Source organism: Nesoenas mayeri, assembly GCF_963082525.1.
Source record: "Nesoenas mayeri genome assembly, chromosome: 3".
NCBI lineage: Eukaryota > Metazoa > Chordata > Aves > Columbiformes > Columbidae > Nesoenas > Nesoenas mayeri.
In genome coordinates this window covers 103,929,498-103,952,510 of record NC_137544.1, presented here as the reverse complement: position 1 = coordinate 103,952,510, position 23,013 = coordinate 103,929,498, and the positions used below count along the sequence as shown (strand labels likewise).

Sequence of the window (23,013 nt, the reverse complement as noted above, 5' to 3'; positions counted from 1 at the left end):
GCCCTCCCCACTCCCAACCCAGAATACGCCTCATAGCATCTACACCCATCATCTGTGCTTCCTCTCCTCTCTCTTTCAAGGAATGTGGTATGACCGGTGCATTGCCCTGCCACCATCACCACTGTGCATTCGAGGACTTTTGAAGACCGGACCTGGGACACAACTTGGGCATATGCCATCGTGTCACCATTCAGCGCAGTTGTATCCTTTTCCAGTTTGGATGGAGGACGCTCTCCCCAAACCCACTACAACCTCTGGCAGCTGCCGGAGACCTCCAGGTGTTCCACAGCAACCACAGGTTTGGAATGGAAACCCCAGACATGAAACACTCGGTGAGCTGCAGCTTTACACTTAAGCAGAGAATGAACAACTGAGAAAAGCTCACAGGAAGGGCATGACAACAACCATGCGTATGAGTTGATGCAACAGCAGCCGGGCCTTGCAGATAACATCTCTTTCCTGTATCCTCCCTCCCCCTTGGTTTTTTCACTCCGGTGATTTGAAGCTTCTCAGGTCAGTTGAAATTACAGCTTTGAGGGTGGCACTTTCGGAGCAAGCTGGCACAAAATGGAAGGTGATGCAGCCGGATCCCTTGCTCGTGGTGTGTTGGGTAACAGGACATCTCTCCAAGGCTCAGGGGCCACAGGGGGAAAAGTCAAGAGGGTAGAGGGCTCTCACGGCCCCTGCTGGGTTATGTGGCTCTTGTTTCTAAGGACGGGGTCCTCGTAACTGCTCGTGCAAGGTGGCGTGGAGGCTTCCAAGGGTAAGCCCTGCTGTTGGTACCCATAGTTGACGTTCCCACAGGGGAAGTGGCGGAGCCTAAAGAGAGGCACTTCTTTAACGCTTGCTGTTAGGGAAGATGGCTCCAACAGCAGGGAGGACCCGGGCAGCCGGCCAGTCACAATGTTGGGCCCCACAGTACAGTTTCCTTCCTGTCCCAAATTCTCCCTCTCGGGCATCTCCTTCTCCAGCAGAGAACTGTTCTTGCTGGCCTGCTTCTCCGCAAACCAGGAACCGTAGGTTGGATTCCAGAGGTTGGTGGGCTTGTTTCTGGAGCTCCGGCTTTTGTGCAGCTCAGAAGGAGGATTGGACTGGGCATAGGCCATGTTGATATGTCCCCCCACTGAGGATGAGGGCACCTTCCCCAGGACTGGCGGTTCCAGGGCTCCCACTTTGCCCAGAGCTTTTCCAGCAGCAGCGGCTGATGGCAGGGGTGGTGGGGACGGCAGAGTTTGCTTGTCGTCCTTTCTATCTTGGTGTGTGGAGACCAAGAGAGGAGGAATTCCCTCTGGATCGTCAGGGCGCATTGCTACCTTCTCTTCCTCCTCAGCTAATGGGCCGTATTCTACTGGCAAAGCAGTGTTGATGACATCTGGATCCTGCCGGAGAGAACAATGAGAATTTCTCAAAGCCTGCTGCCGTCACGCATACTCAGACTTGATAATAAACCTGACACGCCTGACAGCTGTCATGCTATGATCACAGAGCTCCTTTCCTACCACCCACAGCCCATATTCCATGGGTAGAGGATGCTGACAAAATACAGTTAGCCATGAGATGCAATAGGATACCCTTAAAATTGAACTCTTCAAAAAAAAGCAACCCTAAAACTCATCACAGAACAGCAGAGGCACAAAGCCAATGAAAAACATTTTCTATGTCCAGCCAAATTTCCTGTGGGAATGTTGTTTTGGAATCTATATCATCTCAAAGTTCATAACATTCTCAGATAATATGAGAAAGTTTCAGCCATGAAAGTATTGCTTCCACACAACAAGGGAGGAATGGGAACGCAGAGAGAAGGCAATACTGGCAGAACCCTTGAATCCTGAATCCATAGGGACTGCGATCCTGAGCTATTTAAGCAGTTTTGAAAATTAAACTGAGAGAAAAAGTGGTGATCTGAGCAACCTTTTATTGTAGATAACATGGCAAGCTATAGATAGCAGAAAACAATGCCTCCCCATCCCGGGATCCAAACACACACGAAAACCAGACCAAGCCTCCCGACCAGAGAGGGAAAGCAAACTGACTGAGGCCAGATTTAGAAAAATGTGCGCGGCTGCAGAAGCCACCTGGAAAAGGTGCTCTAAGCCAGGACCACTTCTGCTCAGTGCTGACCACATGGGAGACATGTATGGGTGCTGGCCTGTCTTAGCTCTTTTGCTTGTTAGAATCTGTGCCTTTAGGAGCAGAACTACAGGTCTGCTCTTTGTAAAGCTAAGTTCGTGCCTTTTGGCAGTAAAAGACAAGAAGGATCAGCCTCCTGATGGGGTAAATACCCCAGCCATGGTCCCAGACTGACACAGTAACGGTCCCAGGCCGACTGCAGAAATGCAGCACTGCCGGCTCATCGCATGTTCTGGCTCACCTAAACTGCTCCTCAACAGGAACCCTCCCCACCCCTCTCAGTCGAGACAAATGAACACTGATACCTGAGTGCAGTACTCAATCCTCTCCAGGATTATGGCAAAATTTGGCCGGTCTTCCGGCTGGTGCTGCCAACACTGGGTCATAATGCGGTAACTGGAAGAGCAGAATGGGAGATGCTCGTAAATAGCAGATCCTGTTGGTACAGAACAGCAACTTGCTGCAGCCTAGAAACCACGAGCACACATCACCACTCTGACTTTAATAAATACAAGTGCTCTGCCTTCCCCAGAGTCGACAGCTGAGGTGATGGTAACCACAGGAATGTGGCCACCAGTGGGGTGACATCCACAGCACATCAGAGAAATAACCCATCCACCTGAAATCCCTTGGGCAATTCACTAGAGATAGGCAAGGCTACAGGTAATGGAGACCAGTTTTCCCTACCTGTGCAGAACCTCATATATTAGTGGTTTCAGGGCTAACCTAAGACATAGAAATAGGCAACATCTTTGACTGCAAAAGCAGTAGCCAGTACTTCTCAAAGGGGCCCTGAATTCTTCTCCAAAGCACACAGAAAAATTAACTAGTAGAGAAGTCACTGGCACTTAAATTCAATAAGGTAGATCAATCAAGATAAGATCAATCTTAGAAGTTATTAACTTCTGGCTAAAGAGCAGCATTCAAACATAACCTTTTTTGTATGAATATATTGAAGTTAAAATCTCATACACAGGGCCAGGGCAGTTTTTAGGTGGATCCATCCTTCCTCCATTGGTTACAAACTCCAGAACCTCCTGGTTGCTTTTGCTAGGGTAGGGCATGTATCCCAAAGAGAATATCTCCCACAGCAGTACGCCAAAGGACCTGAACACAGAGGAGAAGGAAAACAAAGTGAAGGATACGGGAATGACCATCACTGAGCGGCAACGCCCCTGGATGCAGCACCGTCAACATTGCTCTCTGTGGTCTGTTCTAAGGCAGCTTGTGGAAATCACCGCTGCAGGATTCAGATATAAATAAGCTGCATAGTTGTAACAGTGGACTTCGAGTAATTTAATGAATGCTAATAGTCGACTGTTAAGTGAGTGAAGCCTAGGTAGGTAAATACGGTTGCTTTACCCTTGTACTCAGCACTGTTCAACTAGATGTAACAAATGAGAAAGTCAGGTTATGCTTTTCTGAGACATCAGTCCCTGCTGGAGACAGCACTGAGTGGAGCTGTGGCCTGATCACTTACAACAAACTTTCCCTCTTGATTCAGCTACTCTGCATGAAATTACACACCAATGAATACTCACCTGTAGCTCACAGTACAACAATGATGTTCCCCAGCTAATATCACCGTGCTGGGCCTGTGTGGTGTGGCTTGCAAAGCCCTGGGGACAATGGGACAGGACCCCCTCCAAATCTGCTCAGCTGCTTGGAAATCACCCCCTTACTGATTCAAATTGCAAAGCACTATGTGCAGCAATGGGAAACTCTTGAGCTTGGTGCTACAACAGGTAGCAGCTCAGCCATAGAGAGCTCGTACCTCCACCCCTCTGCCGGGGCCTGCTCTGGAGCTGCGTCCCCTCCACACACCTCCCCAGCTCTTGCCTCCTGCTCACCCAAATCTCCCTCACCTTCTTGTGGCCACTGGCAACTCAAGAGCTCACAGTGGTGCTGCAGGTCAGGAGAAAGATGAAAGCCACAATACATAAAATCACAGAATAGTTTGGTTTGGAAGGGATCTTCAAAGCTCATCTAGTCCACCCCCCCTGCCATGAGCAGGGACATCTTCAGATCCCCATCCTGCCTGGCCTTGAGTGTCTCCAGGGATGGTGCATCTACCGCCTCTCTGGGCAACATGGGCCAGTGTACATGATGCTCTTCTCCCACACTGGCAGGATGGACAGCAGCCTCCCGTTCTGCTTTCCTCAGTGTGGAACTAAAACATGTTCCTCCCTGTAGCAGCAAAGCAGCACCTGCATCTGCTTCAACCTCCCTTCCCTGCCTGCTCACCTCCCTGGCAGCACCCGCCTTCACACAGGTCTGATCTTTCTGTTCAATTGTCTCCTCCAAGATTAGTGGCTCTGAAAGACCTAACTTGTCTTTTTAGTAAAGGAGAAATGAACAAGAACATGCATTTTTTACAAAATATTCGCACTCTACAAAATAGGTCACAACACAGACAGACAGACGGGACTAAGAAAGAAAGGAAGCGCACCATGTATCTGTTTTTGATGTAAATATCCCTTCCATGAAAGCCTCAGGAGGCATCCATTTGACAGGCAACATTGCACACCCCCCCTTCCGATAGTAGCTGGCTCTGCAAAGAACAAACAAAGCAGAGAGTCAGCCAAGAATTCAGAAAATATCATTAATTTAGAATTTTTATAATTGCAAATATCAAAATTATAAGCCAGAGGAGAGACCAATTTAGACAAAACAGCATGGCACAGCTGAAGAGATCTGCTCCTTCTCACAAAAACAGCGGAAATGGGCAGACCAGGGAATGACTGCTCTCATGTCACTCGCTTTAGGCCTGATTTGGTGAACCCAAGTTACGGTTACCTGTGTGCACACTCCTACTGAATTACTCACACAGTGCTCTGCTGCTGGCAGGGCCATCCTCCTGCACCTCTCAGCCACAGCAAGATCTCCACCTCCCCTCACACATGGTCACCTAGAGCACCCCCACCAAAAATGAACAAAGTCTGTCCCATATGTACCCAGCCTTAAGAACTGCAAGTGAAATGCAAAACTCTGAGAACCAGGGTTTAATGAGGGGGATGCTTCTCTGTTAGAGGTGGGACAGGAGTACACAAACCGCCTCCCGTGCTCCTGAGACAGGAAGTACATCCATCCTTTAGTGTCATCGTCATTTAAAACAAAACCTACAAGCCTCATACTGGCAGCTGCAGGAGGCCGCTTGTGGTATCACTGTTCATAACTAGACAGCCAGAGCATCCAAAGGATGTTCCTGGACACAGAAACGTGCAAACTTCAAAGGCATCTTTGAAAACTCAGCACCAAAGCGTTCATCTTGGCAGTTGGTTCTGCTGATTGTGTGACAGATGCTACTTTGTCCCAGCAGAGTCCCATCTGACAGTGTGGCAGAGCGGGGGCTCTTTGTGAAGGGAGAGGGAGGAGGGAAGGAAAAAAGATAAGCAGCTCTGACACACTTGGGCTTTTGCAGGTAGCACTCTGTTTGCATCACCTCAGGTTGTGATACTGTCAGATCTCAAGCTAAGCAGAGCTAGGCCTGGCTTAGTAATTGCACAGGAGAATCCCCAAGCAGGTAAAAAAGAAGGCAGGGCACCGGAATAAACAGTGTGGGTGACTGAGAACAAGGCATTCCTTCTTCTGAGTCAGAGTAATATCAGTTCCTCAGCACAGCAGGACAAGGTGCTGCCCTTCTGGAGGTGGCATCTGGAAGATGAGGTATCAAACTACAGCCTTGACTGCTCGTGGTCATTAAAGATTTCCTGGCACTTCCTGCAAGAGCAGAGTAGTTAACCCTGCGTCCTGGCTGAATTCCAGTTTGGTTGATTACATTTTCCTGACCTTCCTCTGCACCTTCCTTCTTTATCTGCAGTAAATTGAGGAGATTTACTGATGACATCAAACCAAAGGGGCAGAGGTAGTATCAAGGAGAGAGATTAAACTTAGAATGATTTGGGACCACAAAAACGATAGGGCACATCAATGCCATTCAGTGTGGAGAAGCTAAAGACAAGAAACTGAGGACATAGTACAAGAGGGAGGAAAAATGCCCTCCATGACCATCAGAGTTCATCACCCAGAAGAAAGCTGTCAGGAGTGGGAAAAGTCTGCAGAGCACAGTTAAACTACGCATGAAGACAAACACCAAAAGTACATTAGCTGGGATTCAGCAGGGTGGGATCTCTCCACTCTGCCTTGCTAGCGTTATGCAGAGCAGGGTAGAGCTTGCTCTCCTGCGCAAACACCGCTCCCCACTCATTTCAGCCAGCTGCCACTTGCAGATACCCTGGGCTTAGCTCTGCTACCTGTATATATCCCGGGCCATTCCGAAGTCTCCAATTTTAGCCACTCTCCCAGGCCCTCGACAGGTAAGGAGGCAGTTTCTGGCAGCAATATCCCTACAAGGAAAGAGAAGAAAAGCAAGAGAAAGAGAAGAACCACTTAATCATTCAACAATTTTGCAAGCCAAAAAGAAAACAAAGAATAGTAGCTACTTTCCTGAGCTGCAGAGAGCCCACAAAAGCCAGGTGAGTCAGTGTTTAGGGGTAACTAGGGATGTCCCAAATTCCAATCTAGCCCAAAAGCAGGAATAGGTTTGCTTTTTAACATTTCATCTTTAATTTCCATGTAACAACTTTCAGCTGAAAGGATGGACCCCCATGAGCCTGCCTTCCCACCAGGAGCTATTTTTAAGTCTCTAAGGAGTTGCAAGCAGCGGGGCTGAGTTCAGCAATGTGCCAGTGCCAACACTAAGTTGTCTGGGGAATGATCCACTGACCTGTTACTACCATGCTTGTTCAAACATTGTCAAATGGGTGTTGTACTGTCAGGGACAGGATGAACAACAATGTGCAGGTGTTCTGAAGACTGAAGGTACAGGCCTGAATTCGTGTGTGCAGGTAAAGCTCCAGCTTCACCTCTGCTAGGCTGAAGTAAACCTTGAGATCTGAATAATGTGGTGGCATATCTTGTGGGTAACTCTTTCAGGAGAGTGAACTACAATCTCTCTCTACTCATCTCTACATAATGCTCCAGGCAGAATAGTTGACATTTGCCAAACACCCTGTTCTGCAGGGCCAGGTAGTGATAGTCATAAGGTGCTGCACTTCTGGCTGTACCTCCATTCCTCAAGAGGGAGAAGAAGAGGGCTCCAGAATGAGCAGAAAGGCATTAAGCAAAATTTATGATGGGGAGAGCTTTGAAGACTTCTGTCACATGATTGTGTTTCCATTTGCAGAGTAGCAAAACAGGCTGCACAAGTGCATACACTGAGACTTTGATAAAACCTCAGTCCTCTGCACCCTGGTTTATAGCAGCCTGTCTGTTAACTGCATCTATTATTCTGATTTTATCTACCTTGTTTAAAGGTATCCAGCCACTAGAGTGCAGCAGGACATAAACGTATCAAGCAGCACATTACGAGTCTGTGCTGGCCTGTATGTAAGCCATGCCCATGCTGACACAGGTGTGTTCACCTACCTGTGAATGAAGTGATTCTCCTCCAGGTACTGACACCCACAAGCGATGTCACGAGCCACATGGAGTAAGTCCAGCATGGAAAGGGAGGAGGGCTGATTCTACCAAAAGACAAGAGACAAACATGGGTTAAAAGCAAGAACATGACATGATTCATCACTGGTACAGCACTGGGAACTCTCCAACATGTGACATAGCTCAGATGTTAATACACAAAGGGATTGCAAAAATGCACAAGAGAGAGCTCATATGCATGAACTATGCGAAGGATGTGCAGGCACGACGTCATGCAAATCCCCAGGACAGAATCAGAACAGCTGGATCTGACTTTCCAGCTCGGTTGGAAAGCCCCTGTAAGAACTTCTCCCCATTCTCATGGGAAACACTTGTGAATTTTCAGCCTGATTTTTGAGGAGATCTGTAGCCTGAACTGGTCCTCACTCAGTTTCTTTGTAATTTTGCTAGCTCTTCTCTAAAGTCACCTTGAACAATGAGGATGACATTTGGTATAATGGCATGAGTCACATTTGCTCTTTCCCTCCTCCACATCTGTGTAGGTTTTATTTTGCCCTCAGAGCACTGACACAGGTTTGTGTAGCCAAGGGCTATGGAAGAGCAAGGCTGCCAACTCCTGGTCCCTGCCCCTCTGATGAAGGCTACAGCCCTTGCCAGCAGGAGCAGATGCTTTAGTGAGCAGGGCAGGCTGAGTACCAGCTTGTGTTTGCTGGCCTCTGAAGCAAAACCATCAGCTTCTGCACTGAGGTGTAAAGCAGTGATCCCTGCAGCCCGTCCTGTGGGCGAGGAGGAGATCATTGCTGCCAGTGTGGTGACAAACAACCAGGCAGGACCCGAGGGAATGGCAGGAAGATGTGCCAGGGGAGGTTCAGGTTGGACATCAGGAAAAGGTTCTTCCCCCAGAGGGTGCTGGAGCACTGGAACAGGCTCCCCAGGGAGGTGTCACAGCCCCAAGCCTGAGAGTGTTCAAGAAGAGACTGGACAACACCCTCAGACACATGGTGTGAACTGTGGGGTTGTCACATGCAGGCACAGGAGCTGGACTCGGTGGTCCTTGTGGGTCCCTTCCAAACCAAGACATTCTATGATTCTGTGACTGCTTACTCCACAGCTGCCATTTGCTAGCTAAGTGTTTCTCTGTGGCCTTGGCCACTTGACCAAACAAGCCTGTCCCACCCTCTGTCTCTCTCTCGTGACACCTACCATGCTGCCCAGTGCCCAAAAGGCACACCTGCCCACGCATCTCTCCCACCGATGCACCAAGCAGCACGGGTTCTCCAGTGACAGGGACTGCTGGCCCTGTCAGCCCATCCGTTGTGATGAAACGTATCTCCAGACTGGCATGATGCTGTGCTGGCCATCCCACCTGATCTAAACCGCTGCTAACTGGGACTGGAAATAAGTCCAAGCTCTGCAGCAGGCAGCAGCCAGTAGTTAAACAGTGAATACTGGCTGCTAAAACCTAAGTCTTAAAGAGATTAGGAAAAAACTAGCCTCAACACTCAACTAATGCAATAATTGAAAAATGCTGCATCTCTATGTGAACAAAGCCTGCTTTTTTTTCCTGTGCAGTGCCGTAAAACAAAATTGTTCGTGACTATGTACCACCTGCCTATATTTTATTATTTACACAGTATAGTTCATTGCATATATATACTTAACTGATTCTTTAAAACACCAGACTGCATCTCCCCCTAAACCCTTTCTTTTTGTAGACTAACAATTTCCTGAAAACACAAAGCCTTTCTCTCACCCCACTTTCGTGGGGAGGGGGGAATAATCTTTTTTTATCTCTGCATGTTAAACTGACTCACCAGCTACACAACATGGCTACAGTAAGAAAGGATGCAGATGCCTTCTTTTTTCCTTTCAGGGCATAACCAAAGGGAAATGAATATCTCTATCCATTCCTTCCTCTTCCGAGCAAGGGTCAGAAACCTGAAGTGAAAACTGAGTAAAAAGCCCAATTCTTTATGTGCAATCGATTCCAGACCTGAGCTATACAGCAAGGCAGTCACTAGGCTGAAGCCACAGGCTGATTTCAACAGCATAGCATTTTTTTCTCTTTTTCCCTTTTTTTCCCTTCCTTCTCCCGCACGGATGAATTCCTTCCACCTTTTATTTGGCTAAATACAGTCCTAAAACAGATGTGACTGCCCACCCAAGGACAATTTAGCCATGTAATTTGTTTGAAAAATGGAGGTTTGGGATACATTTTGCAAGGGGAGCAGCCTTGAGGCACCAAAGGATTCACTTTACAGCTTTTGCTCCCCAGATGAATGGACAATGGCAGCTGCAATGCACCACTGCTCAGAGCAGTGGGCACGCTGGAAGCACTCGTGTGACACCTCCCTGGGTGGAGGCTGAATCTTGCTAAAGGTGAATGAAATTCTGTGTATTGTTCAGCATAATCACTGCTCTGTGCAACAGGCTGCACAACACAAAGGAGGAGAATCATTTATCCATATACGATTTATCTTCCAGAGCTGTTCTTTGATTGCTGTGCTGTGTGCATGAGAAAGATCAGCACTGAACTTCCCAGAATGAACAATTCTGCAACACTGGTAAGGAGCGAAGGCTCTGATTTCAGGCATCTCTGAATCTACCAGAATGCCTCTCTCCAGATGAGGAGGAAGGGGTAATCCTATAATAGATGTGAAACTTTATTAGAAACAGGGCAGAGAAGCCCTTCAGGACTGTAAACCCTTGACCCATGGAGAAGTTTCAGTCTGAAGCTTACAGAGTAGACTTGGCTGGCACAAATTGACAATATTCCCCAAAAGTCACTGGTATTGTATCAGTGATGTTGGATGAATATTTGGTTTACACATATGATCAATTCTTGCTTAGAGTCCGGAAGAATCACCACGTGTTGGCTGAACATTGCTTTCATTATTTATGTGAAAAACACAAGACGAATAACATGCAATAAGCTGTGCGCTGGTAGTATCCTGATCTCCCATTAAGTTGCATCCCATTTCCTGATACCTCCTGCAGAAGCTCTTCATGTCCCTTACAACATTTTAACTTTCCCCTCCCTCGCGTTGCCTCCTTCTCCTCCATTCCCCCTGCTCCCTTGCATGTTTTTCAAGTGGCTGAGCTCACGGCAGTGTGCTGGTGTGTCTTGCTCCGAGTCACACAGGTTCTTGCTGGCAAGCCAAACAAGACAACTGTTGTGCTCAGTGGTCATTCGAGGATGGGAGATAAGAATGCCTTCGGCACCTCTATCAAGTTTCACTGAAACTGGACAACGAATTTGAGGTTAGCGGCAGGGGAGTGGGGAGAACAACTGGGGGATGAAGTTAGAGAACGAACACATAAGTCTTTTATCTTCTGCAATCAGGATGAAAACAGAAGTAGGTGCAAAAGACAAGGTAGTAAGGAAATCAGATAGAAAAGACAAAACTGGAGGGAAAAAAAGAAAAAAGAGAGAAACCAAGCAAAAATGACAACAGTAATTCATATGGTGCTTACTGCACAGTGAGCAGTGCACCTCTGCTACTGAGTCAGTCAGTCAGTCTTGTGTGTTCAGTTCATTCCTGTTGGAAGCAAAGCTCACAAAAGCCTGTTTACTCTGCAGTGTTCCTCGTCTTTCCTTTCCATTAACGGACCTGGAAAACTAGATATCCAGTCTGCTATGCCTGCTTTCTACCTTCAGTCCTTGAATGAGCAATAGCAGGAACAAAGCAGCTCACGGTTCACTAAGAGCAATGCAAAGATAGAGTCGACAGTACTGAGCCACGGGCCTCATGTGCAGGGGCTCTGTCACATCTCATGCAGAGGATGAATCCACTTCCACAGCTGCATCCCGTACCTTGCAGAGCACAACGCCCCTGACACATCTCACCTCTGTCAGTGAGTCAGTCTCCTGGCCTCGTAGTTTCTGAGCCAGCAGTCAAGCTTGTGCACCAGAGGCTGATTTCTCAGCACTCACAGCTGCCATTAGCCCTTCAGAAGCTGCCCCAGCAGCCAGAGAATGAATTACCCTGTCATTCTCACCAGGCAGCCACCGCGTGGGATGGCAGCAGAAGCAGGGCAAGGCAAGGGGAAGGAAGCTTTTGAGAGTGGAAGTGAAACACAGGGATCTGTGTCTGCACATAGGCCAGCCACATTCACCCAACTGTTAGGGAGGGACTGGAAATTATTTTTCTGAAACAGTTCTGGCTTGTAACTGCCCACCTGCCTTTGAACCTCAGGCTTTCCCCAAGAGTGACAAGCATGGGACAGAGCAGAAAACAGCAGCCTCAGTCCCAGGTCTGCTTCAGTCCTGGGAGAAAGTTAAATGCAGAAATAGGGGAAGATTTCAAGGTGCTGGTAACAGCAGTGTATAGTAGTAGTTAATGGTCAGTCCCAGATACAGGTCAGGAAACCTCATACAGGTCAGGAAAGACAACAAAAGAAGTGGCAGGAAAGGAGAGCAAAGGCAAAAAGAGAAATAGCAAGGAAGTAATGTATGCTGTGCCTGGAGTGAACCGTCCACCTCTTCTGACATGAGCTTTCACAGGGGTAGCACTGAGCTACCGCTAACAGAAATGGAAGCCCTCGCACACAAGGAGGAACTGATGACTGAGGTAGGGGCAGACAGAAAGAAATCCCTCAGCTCAGAAGGCTCCCGTGACTGCATCCTATGAAGATTAAAGGCTTTCCATGCACAAAAGCAACTGCTTCATCTTACTGTAAGTAAGTAAAAATTCCTGCTGTTCAACACTAATGCTCTTGGTGCTTCCTCACAAGACTCTGAGCTGGCTTCTCCCTCTAATTTAATGAGCCAAAAAGATGATTCCATTGCAAAGTGATGGATGCCCTTGCCCTACACCATCCTGTTTCACCTGCCACTTCATCCATCTAGCACAGCCTGCCCTGGCAGTTTTGAACAAAGCACCTCATGGGCAGCCCATGCCGTTCTGCTCTGCACTGGATGAGAGCAGAGCCCACACTGTATGAGCTAACAAAGGCATCTCTGGGTGTTACAGAAAGGCAACCTCTGTTTATAAAGACTGCTCCAATTTCAAACATCTCAGCTTTCTGGGTGTTTAGCCTTCTATCCAGGCAGGAGCCACTTTACTGCAATCCATCCAAGACTGCAGCGCTCATGGGCAACACACCATTTTATATGTCTGAAAACCAGATTGCAAGGAAAAAATACAAAGTTGATCTGTTTCCAAATGCCTCGAAGAATATTCTTATTTATATGTGTTAGATTTGATTTGAGTTTCTCTTGTACTGATAAAATCCAGCATTTTGCCCTGCGTCAAAGAAATGTAGAGGCAAAATATGAAGCTGGGCCATGGTACCAAACTTCAACAATAGCTGGGTGCTTCCCTGATCCAGGGGCTCAGAGCAAACTTTATTCTTCTGAACTACTGATTCCTCTTTTCAAGTTATAATTTATTTCTCATACATTTCTAACTGACTCGTCTCCTACTGATGCTGATTTCAGTGGGAAAATCTTTAAAACTCTGGACTAAAGATATTTTCTACTAAGTCAACAGCTCCAGGCCTGGTTCTCTTCTTGCCCATGTCAAACTTGGTACTGACAGTTAGCCACAGAAATGCACCTGATCAGTAATTTAAATAATGGATTTATCATCACTAGCTTAATGCTTCCCCTCAATCCTCCCCCAGAGGGTATAAGGAAGGTAAGAGCAGAAGTTTGGTTTTTTTTTAATTTTAATTGTGTTCTTTCTTTAGCTAGTATCTGTAATGCTATCTAGCAAAGTCCAGGGATGAGGCACCTCTGCATAACCCCAGCAGCATTTTTCCCTACACATCTGCATTCTGCCAACAGAGTCGTCTTCTAGCAACAGAAATTTTCCGACCCTCTAAAATGCTGGGAAACAGCAGCTGCATGATCAGCTGTTTTATAGTTACATACTTGCCTTGTGGCAGTAGCTTACTAAATAAAATTCAATTTTCGCTTTTCTTACCGGTCTAGGCCGCGTCTCTCTCAGGAACGATTTCAGGTCACCTCCAGCCATGAGCTCCAGCAGGATGAAACGGGGAAGTGCCTGCAAGCTCACCCCGATACAGCGCACAATATTCTGGTGGTTGAACTTGCTGTGGAGACAGGGAGACTCAATTATGGAGCAGCTTTGATCCAAAAACACAACCACAGAAAAGAATAAAAATGTGTTGCTGAGGGGATTTTTTTTTTTTCAGAATAAGTAACAAATCTCATAGGCAGGGTAGCTGGATCAAGCCAAAGTGCTACCCCTGCACTCTCTGTCCATCTGCGTAGTGCAGAAATCAAGGTGGGGAAGCAACAGCTTTTGGCTGCTTTTCCACCTCCTGTATTCTGCATCCTTTTTGGGCTACAGCAAGACTCAGGGGTCACAAGAAGCAAAGAATGTCTGCTAAAATAAAAGTCTCCTCCTAATTTCACTGTCCAAGGGGCAGAAGCTGAGCCAGGGCAGAGTTGTCCGAAATAATATGCTGACACAAGAATCTGCTTATGTAGGGGGTATTCCTCAAGGTCTAGACTAGTATTTCCATTTTTCTCCAGACCTCAGTATAATGGGAAACTATTTCTGTGAATTCTAGGACTCAGCCACTGAGATGTGATATGACAGAAGCATTAGGTCAATGCTATGTGTGAGTTTTGAGTGGTCAAACCAAAACTCCTAAGGTTTCTTTTTATCTCATGTTCTGATCTCTAAGAGAAATCAAGGGACCCTATTATTAATTCTGAAAACTGGGCCTAAAGATTTTCAATCTGGATAATGAAATCCACTGTGGAGTCTCTTGAAAATTCAGCCCTTAATAATTTGGTTGCCTTGGTGTCTTCATTTGTAAGAAGAATACAAAAGGATGGTAATGCCTGTCCTTTTCGTAAAATACTGACAGCAATGGGCTAAAATTACTGTATAGATGTGCTTCACGGATATAATCTCTCAAAGCATCATTTTCCTTACATTGCTGGGCTTTGCAAGCCTACACAAGTGCTTGATCTTATTCACACACACCTAATAATGAGAGCTTCCATGAGGAAATCCAGCTCATCTTGCTCTGAACACACTTCTGGCAATGTCTGGAAAAGAAAGAACAGGTTGACAAGGAGAATATATTTAAACTTATAGATATAGAACACCTGACACAATCAAAAGCACCAACATTGTCTGCAGTCATCCTTGTGATTGCTGCATTGTCTGCAGCAATCCTTCATGTCAAAATAAATGTTTACAATCAGGGTGGTGAAGCACTGGCCCAGGTTGCCCAGAGAGGTGGTAGATGCCCCATCCCTGGAGACATTCAAGGCCAGGCTGGACGGGGCTCTGAGCAACCTGATCTGGTTGAAGATGTCCCTGCTCATTGCAGGGCTTTGGAGATCCCTTCAACCCAAACTGCTCTTTGCTTCTATGATTGTTTCACTAAAATAAACCACATTCTAAGGTAATAGCTACACCATTACTAAAGTAGATTGTGAAGCCTGTTGAGGGATACAGATGAGAACACATGGCCCATTAATGCCACTGTCATCTTCCTCCCAACAAAGGAAATAGCTCAGAGCATACAGGGAATGGTGCTCAATATATGGGACTCTGCTGGATGAGGAATGAGAACCACAGTTCCTGCGCTCTCAGACAGTTCAATCCTGCTACCTCCCAGCAAGACTATGAACTATAACCAGCAGTACGACTGTGCTGCTATGTAACCTCTAGGTAAAAACAAGCTAGCTGGGCTGCTGAAGGCCTGGAGAACCCTACCAGGATCTTGTAGGATTTAGTTTCACATCCAGTACATATCCACCTTGTAGTGGAGTGGTGAGATCTCTGGAAAACCAGACATCTCCTACCTGCCTGGTCTTCGATGTATGTGCCAGCTCCTCTTGGCCCTGTGAAGACTTTTGGCCTCTGACTCGAAGGCTTTGGACAGGTTACAAAACCAGGTGTAGCATGTGGAGGAGGGACAGAGGATGGATTTATTTCTTGTACCTGCTGTCTAGTGCAGCTGTATGGGAAATCTTTGCCTATTTACTACTTACAGACCCCTTTTAATAGACTCACAAGCCCATATGCTACAAGTTGTACCATCACTATGATGGACTGAAGTCTTGCAGTAGAGCAGCAACCTTTCCAGCCACATCCTTCAGTAACACTTAATTCATCTTCATTTTTATAATGCATTGGGACTCTTGGGTGAGAGATGCATGAAACCATCATGATAACTCATACACTGTCACTTACTTTCACAGCCACCTGCAAGGGAGTGGGGTCGCTGGGGATCCCTGCCACCTGACCTTCATATACCTCACCAAAGGCTCCGTGGCCCAAACCCCTGGACAGACCAGAGAAGACAAGAAGGTTTTACTACAGAGAACACACATTATAACACTGTGGTCACAGCTCACAGAATGGGCTCACAATTTTCATTGCAGTGAAACAGGGAGAAGTGGATATTGACACTGAGGATATCACTCCTCACACTACACAGGGGACCAGAGCTTGATGTGTTCTTTCCTTCACCTATAATGTATTTAATTGGTAGGGAAAACAATCTCCCAAAGTGAACAGTCCTCGGTACAATCAAGCTGCTGGCAGCGCAGTGTGTAATGGATAGCACTCTTCTATGGCTTTGGTGTCAGTGCTTTAGTGGTGGGTGCTCCATAACAGGTCAATAAAGGTAGGTCATAAGCCTTGGTGTTCCCATACCCTAAGCAAATTAAGAGTTCCCATGATGTTTATGCATCATCATTAAAGAAAACATTGAACAAGAAACTAGGAAGCACAATGGTTCTCAAAGGACCTGAATTCTTAACCAAGTATCTTTTCCTGATTTATTTTGTGATTCTGGGTAAGCACCTAAGCCAGTAAATGGTGATGATAGTGCTTTATAAAGCACTCAGCTCTGGAAATTCATGCTGAGATTTGCTTCTGGGACTGATCATATTATGAAATTTACAGTTTTATTTTGAATAAGGGTACAAGAAAAAATTACACAACAGATCCTATCCTGTATTCTTGTGATACAGATATTGCATACCTGTCTATTCAGTGTTCACTTGCTTAACCTTAAGTTAACTGCTACAACAACAGCTATACCACACAGGTGGAATATTGTAACAACACAGCGAACTCTGGCAGAGAATGAGGCTGCATTCCAGACCCTTAGTCCTTCTTAACCCTGCATGGGCTGCACATCGGGCAGTTGTGGTTTGAGCCTCTAAGATGCATGCCTGCATCTTGATCTGGGCAAAAGGCTCTCTTCTACAACATGGACTTTCCTGGTAGAGCTGGGTCTGGCCTGAGAGCTGCACTGATTCTGTTCTCTGGTGTATCAGTGGACAGGTTTTGCATGGGCTGTTGCCCTGCTGGCAGTTCAATCAGGCGCTGCTAAGGCCAACCTGCTCTGCTGTTGCATAAGCTCTGTCTGTCGTTTTGCCAGGATAACGTCCAGTCTAGGCAGCGAAAACGCAGTGAGGACTTGTGTTGCCTGTGACTCAAGTGCTTCTTTTAATACTATTTTGTAGGTATCAGCTTGAGACACTGTTCTTGGCTATGCCTGACCAACTTGTTACAAACTGAGGGTATAAACCAGATCTCTACAGCTCAGTTAGTTATGACTAACCCATCTCCCAAAATGCCCACCTTCCTCCGCACTTATCAATTCCTGGCTGTAGTCTGTGCTCTCTGCAGCTTGCCACACTTCAAAAATCCTTTCAGAGCCCAAGTGACAAAGGCAGCAGCAGCACACAGTACCCTGGAAACTTCCAGATGTAGACCAGCAAGATGTGCAGGTAAGGGGAAATGAGGTAAGAGACAGAAAAACACTGCTGACTGCACAAACTGCTCTGAGCATCATCTTTTTTAGCACTGTAAGCTCCCTAGTCTTCCAAGCTCTCATGCTTCCATTTCTTGTCTTTTTGAGTAAAACTGCACAGTACCAGGGTAATGTCACATTCACAAATGGCATGCACTGTACCCTGGAGGAGAGCAAGGTGGGAAAGAATTCTGAATTTTCATGTTTTCTTCTTAAGAGACTGTTTCAAACTTTCCAGAAGTTCTGATCTAGACATGACTTTCCTGCTGGCATTACATTCCTGTCCTTTTAATACTGTCTTGCAGTCTCAAACCAATGCTTTTCCTGCTATTGTACTTAAGGATGTCATTGTCTTTACCAAAGATGACATCAAAGACTTTTAAAAAGCCTCCTACAAGCCTCAGCCTTCCCAGCATTTCATCAGTTAAAACTGGAAATGGGCCGTTCCTTGCACAGTCTGTAGAAGGTGTGTCCGAATTACTGGTGATGACTCTTCAATTCCTCTCATAATCCCAGAAGATTAACACTGTACCTGTAAATTGTTAAGAAGACTGCCAAAGTCTAGTTCTCTCCTCACAAGCCTAACTACTGCAGATTTACGTTTTTCTCACAAAAAGGAGCACGAGTCTAGAAGTGCATGGGAATTTGTATGTGCCTGCACAAAGACATGAGTTCACACCCATGTAAGAGAGACAGCATATGTGAGTGTATGGTGTGAAACATGGGGAAGGCAAAGGTGAATTTACCGAATGAGGGAGATGTTTTTTCGAGGCACCTCTTTGAGGTCACTAATGGATGTGGTCTTTCCTGCAAAGCAGTAGTTGGGATTGTAGTCTGTCATGATAGTGGAGGTACGCAGCTTGCTCAGCTTATATTCCGGGCTCTGTAACTCCATCTGCATGGCTTGTAGCTCCTGGTGCTTCCGACGATATACTAAATATGGAGAACACAGTAAACCGGAGACACAGAGCGACTTTGGAACAGGTCAGCAGCATGTGTCACTGGCATTTGCTGTGTGGCCAGCTTTCAGTGAATCAAACCAGACAGTAACACTGTCATATTTCTGTACATCAAATAATTACAGATAGAAAATGGAATCTCAGGTTATCCAGGAACCTTTGATTTACACATCTTATGAAGAAACAGGCTTGCTCATGAAGAAGTAAAATGAATTTCAGTTACAGAGGTCTCTGATTTCACAGTTCTGAGGTTTTTGTTTTGTTCTGCGTAGCTTAACTGGACCTTCCAAGTACAAGTCTAGACCTGAACTTGAGTGAGCTGGGGTATAACCAACTTTCCTAAATCACACAGAGGTGACTAAAATCTGAAATGATTTATTGCATCATATTGTTAGAAATGAACAGATTAAACTGTTACCTCAAGAATAACACATTGTACACTAAACGAGCTCATTTAAGAAAACTTCCTGTTTCTAAACAACAAAGTTGGACTAAATTTGAAATCAATTTATGGTAGTGTTATGTTTCTTGAATCACCTCACTGATACTTCTGAAATGTCATTAGAAATCACACCTTGAAGGAAGACATCCTGTGGATATTACTTGAAATAGTAACTGATATTGGAGTATTTATTTTCAAAGCAAGGTGCCAGTTGTGAGCAGGTTAAATCACTATTACCCTTACTATTGATTTCTGTGGGAGCTGGATTGAGCCCAAATACTGTGACGGTAATAGCTATCGCATCTTCTCTAGCAGATGTTGCTCAGGGGAAGAATTTAAGGGGTAAACATGCACTGGCAAAGGCAGACGGATGTAATGACTTACCCACAAACCTGCCCTCCGTTTTCCTCCTCATTGCTTTTGCTTTGATTTTTTAAATTGCTGCTCTATACTGAGATGGCAATGACAGGTTAGTTGGATGGAAAGAGGATTACTCTTCCACTCCCTGAGAAGTAATTAGTAATTTTAAAGGAGTACTGCCAGGCCAGATGTCATACATGTAGGACCATGTGTGCGCAACTGATAACTCTTGAAACTCTTAAAACTGAAACAGCTGCACAAATCTAATTTAATAGTTGCCATTTGCTGGTCTGGCTGCATCCCTCTGCTCTCCCAGAGAGTGTGGACAAAGAAAAGTGGCAAAGCTGTGGTTTGAATCCCTGGTTGCTTTTCGTTGATTCAGATCTATTCTGCTTTTAATTGAATGCAAGTGAGCAACTTTAAAATAAGAAAATGAAAGGGTGAAAAATACCTTTTAAGATTTCAAATAAAGAAGCCAAAAATTCTCACATCCTACTAAGCGGTAGTTTGTAATAGGGGAACCTATGTGAGAATTTCAAACTTAAATGTCACACATTAAGAGGCAAATCTGTACATAGGGACACAAATATAAGCTTGCTTTTAGGCATAATGCACCAACAGTTCTCACAAAAACAGGGGCAGTTGTGTTCTGGCAGCTTCACATCACAACACTAGCAGTAATGTCTCTTACAAGATGCAGTCAGTAACTGAAACCTCCTCAAATTGGCTATCGCGGTTAGAAACAACTACTGAAACCTGAAGTTAAGGCGTGTGTGTGCCAAGGTGTCATTAAATACAGCAGTTGCTAAAAATCTGAATCCTTTTGCCTGCCAGTGCCCAATTATCCCTGGCTCGGATCCAGCTCTCATATGACAATATCTTTTGCAGAGAAACACTCACCTATCATGATTCCTGAAAAAGCCAAAATTAAAGCAGCCACCAATGCTGAAGTCACTACAGACAAGACCAAGGAGAGAGGGAGGTGAACCACTGGCTCAGCTGTAACAGAGGCAGGAGAAAAAGGAATTATGTTTGAAATGATCTTTCAGCAGCCACTTTTTTTTCAGATAGATTTTTCTTCTCTTCCTTCTATTGACTCTGCTGCTGCTGCTGTAGTGCAGGAGCAACCTCTGGCATGAGCAGTTCTCAGGATCTATGACCTCTAATAGCTCATTGTTTCACTTCCCTCAGTTAATATCAAGCCATTAAAACAGATGGTTTGCTATCAACGAATTAACATGTGCACTCTCTGGGTATGAAAACAAGGCCATAAAAACCAGGGGCAGGAGGTTAGGGAGGTGGAAAGAACATTACATTGCCAGGGCACTAAAGTGCTGCTACCAGTGCCCAACCACAGCAAAAGCAGAAGGAGGACTGCAATATATCATCTCCTAAATGCACCTAATCCAGGCAGAAAAACCTGATAACAGTAAGTGCAGTACTAAGTATCCCACAGCTGCATGCTCACTTGGGACCACACAAGGCATCTATTAAGGTTTACTTCACCTTGTCAAAATGACCATGCTTTTTACTCATTTTACAGATGGGAATGGTAGAAATATAGAACAATTTTCCCATGCCAGTGACAAAGCTGAGAGCAGGATGCTGAGTGATCCTGGAGTCCACTTGCTCTAACTGCTGGGCAAGAATATGAAGGAAACCAAGTAATGGAGCTCTGAGCACTTGCTTTTTAAGTAAGGCAAGTACGGGCACTGTCTTTTTTTTTCCTCAGAGATCACTCACTCAGAATTTCTTATTAATTCTGCACATGCACCTTATATGTCCAAACCCACAGGAAGTATATTGTCCATTTTTTCACTTCTAAGAGGACAGACCTGGAAGTTAAGTTTAGCTGGACAGCTCCTTCAGTGTGCAAACTTTCATGATTTCAGAGCAGAATGTGAGCATCAGCACAACCAGATGCAAAATTTGACTCTCCTCAGTGCTGCCCAGTATGCCAAACATACTGCTGTAAAGCAAACCAGTGCCTCAGCACCGATGTGTCCATAGCCTAGCAAAGTAACTCTGCAGCATATACCATCAGGAAAGAAGGTAACATTCAACAGAAGCCAGTTTTGAGAAAGAGACCAGAGAACACTTTCAGGATGTCTTACAGTTCAGAACACAGATTTTTACCATGCATTTTCTGTTTCACATGCTACCAGCCTACCTCATACATCTACTTACCTATGCAAGACACACCATCCTCAGCCAACTCTGTGCCTGGTTCACAAAAGCAAATGACTTTTTGAGTCTCAAGATCAACACGGCACTCGTCCATCTCACAGTGACTGCAGTTAAGATGCAGCCTAATATCCACCTCTCCGTGCCCCTCTGTCACTAGGGAGTGGATGAAAGAAGCTGAGTTAACTACTGTAAAGATCATTCATATTGTTCCCTTGGGCTCTGGCAGAAAGAGGGGACACGGTAGACACAATTGCTGGATGTGGCAGGGTGAGACCCGTTTAAGAAACTGATTTCTCCCCACCTTCCACGGCTCCTGTACTTTCTCATGTAGAAAATAACATTCAGCTAAATAAGCCCCACTGCAGCTGAGGTGCACCGGCTCTCTTGCAGCAGGTGGTCCTACCAGGTTAGGAAGGAGTCTGCTGCCCAGCCTAATAGAAACGTGCCCTTTCAGCAGTCCCTGAGGCTCACCCTTCTCATCCTGGCCTTTCCTCCCTCTGAGATCAAACACTGCAATGTTTTCAAAACCTTCCGGCTGAATTTGTCAGGCCAGAGTTCATCGGTATTTGAAAATACTTTTGGCTGTTCTGAAGCAAACTTTTTTGTTCCTGAACAAAGAGATATTTTTGTATTTTCTGAACACATCGCAAATGTATTGAAGATGCTGACTTCTGAGCAAACACAGGCTGGAGTGGCAGTATTTATCACTCCCACACTCTGCTGGGCAGCACTGCACTGTTTTCTCTAGAAACTGCCTGGTCCAGCCTGGATACTTTGCTGAAGGATGCTCTAAGGAACATGTTTGTTACTGAATATTCAGGTACTTTATCTGATTATTTCCTAAATTATCTGAACTATGAGGTTCTGCTACTACTTTCTTTGGACAAAATTATTCTATAGTCTGGTAGGCTATCTTATTGGGAAGTGTTTTCTAACATCCATGACATTTCCTCCACCTGCTGTCTTCCTACTACTTCTGTTTATTTTCCATTGGACTTTGTTATGCTATATCTTTCTTTCTCCTTATGTTCACGATGACACTAAGCTGTACCCAAAGGCTTTTAAATTGTCCTACAATGCAAACTATTCTTAACATGAAAGAAACCCACTAGAAGACTTCTGACCAACATTAATACCTTTAAGCGCTGGAGTGTATAAAGTACCAATTGGATTAATAAAGGACACACCATCCTCCCCATCCATCTCTGGGTCATTGTCCACTGCAGCATTGCCACCTACATCAAACCAGAAGTTACCTTAACAGACTGAGGCTCATTAGCACTAAAATACAGATAAGCACTGCAACATGCACAACTTCAGTATATTTAGGGAGGCATCCAAATGAGAAAAGAGAATAAATCAAAGTATTTTACATATAGGGAACACTTAGTGAGTTGTGGCATGAACCACTGGTCTTTCATCTCCAGAACTTCAATTTGATCGGAGCATCTTGTGACAATCGATTTCTTAGCTCTGTTTTAGGCAGGCTGTTGCAAACTAAGGCACACCTAAACCAGAAACTTCACCTTTAAACATTTGAATGCTGTGAAAACACAGAAGATTTCCTTAAAATTAATGTGGCCAAGAGATGGTAAAAGACCACTGCTCAAGTGCTAAGTTCAGTACCCTTGCTGATCAAGGTATATACTGTGTCAGCAATGAATAACCCGATATCCTTCCTCTTCTTTGCACCCTGAAAGGAGGGTGGTCCACCAGGAGTGGGGACTGAAGGAATTTATG

At 45.4% G+C, this 23,013-nt stretch overlaps 1 protein-coding gene across 1 annotated transcript in view; it reads right to left on the bottom strand.

Moving 5' to 3' along the window:
* Positions 1 to 674: 674 nt before the first annotated feature.
* Positions 675 to 23,013, bottom strand: part of ALK (ALK receptor tyrosine kinase) — a gene marked incomplete at both ends in the record, with an annotated part of 342,274 nt that continues 319,935 nt past the window's right edge. The window contains 13 exons of the mRNA XM_080340946.1: positions 675 to 1,379; positions 2,436 to 2,526; positions 3,103 to 3,237; positions 4,580 to 4,681; positions 6,384 to 6,476; positions 7,558 to 7,655; positions 13,497 to 13,626; positions 14,532 to 14,596; positions 15,753 to 15,843; positions 18,072 to 18,258; positions 19,987 to 20,085; positions 21,274 to 21,426; positions 22,410 to 22,508. Coding sequence (XP_080197072.1) covers positions 675 to 1,379; positions 2,436 to 2,526; positions 3,103 to 3,237; positions 4,580 to 4,681; positions 6,384 to 6,476; positions 7,558 to 7,655; positions 13,497 to 13,626; positions 14,532 to 14,596; positions 15,753 to 15,843; positions 18,072 to 18,258; positions 19,987 to 20,085; positions 21,274 to 21,426; positions 22,410 to 22,508 — 2,048 coding nt within the window. The remainder of the gene's footprint in view (positions 1,380 to 2,435; positions 2,527 to 3,102; positions 3,238 to 4,579; positions 4,682 to 6,383; positions 6,477 to 7,557; positions 7,656 to 13,496; positions 13,627 to 14,531; positions 14,597 to 15,752; positions 15,844 to 18,071; positions 18,259 to 19,986; positions 20,086 to 21,273; positions 21,427 to 22,409; positions 22,509 to 23,013) is intronic.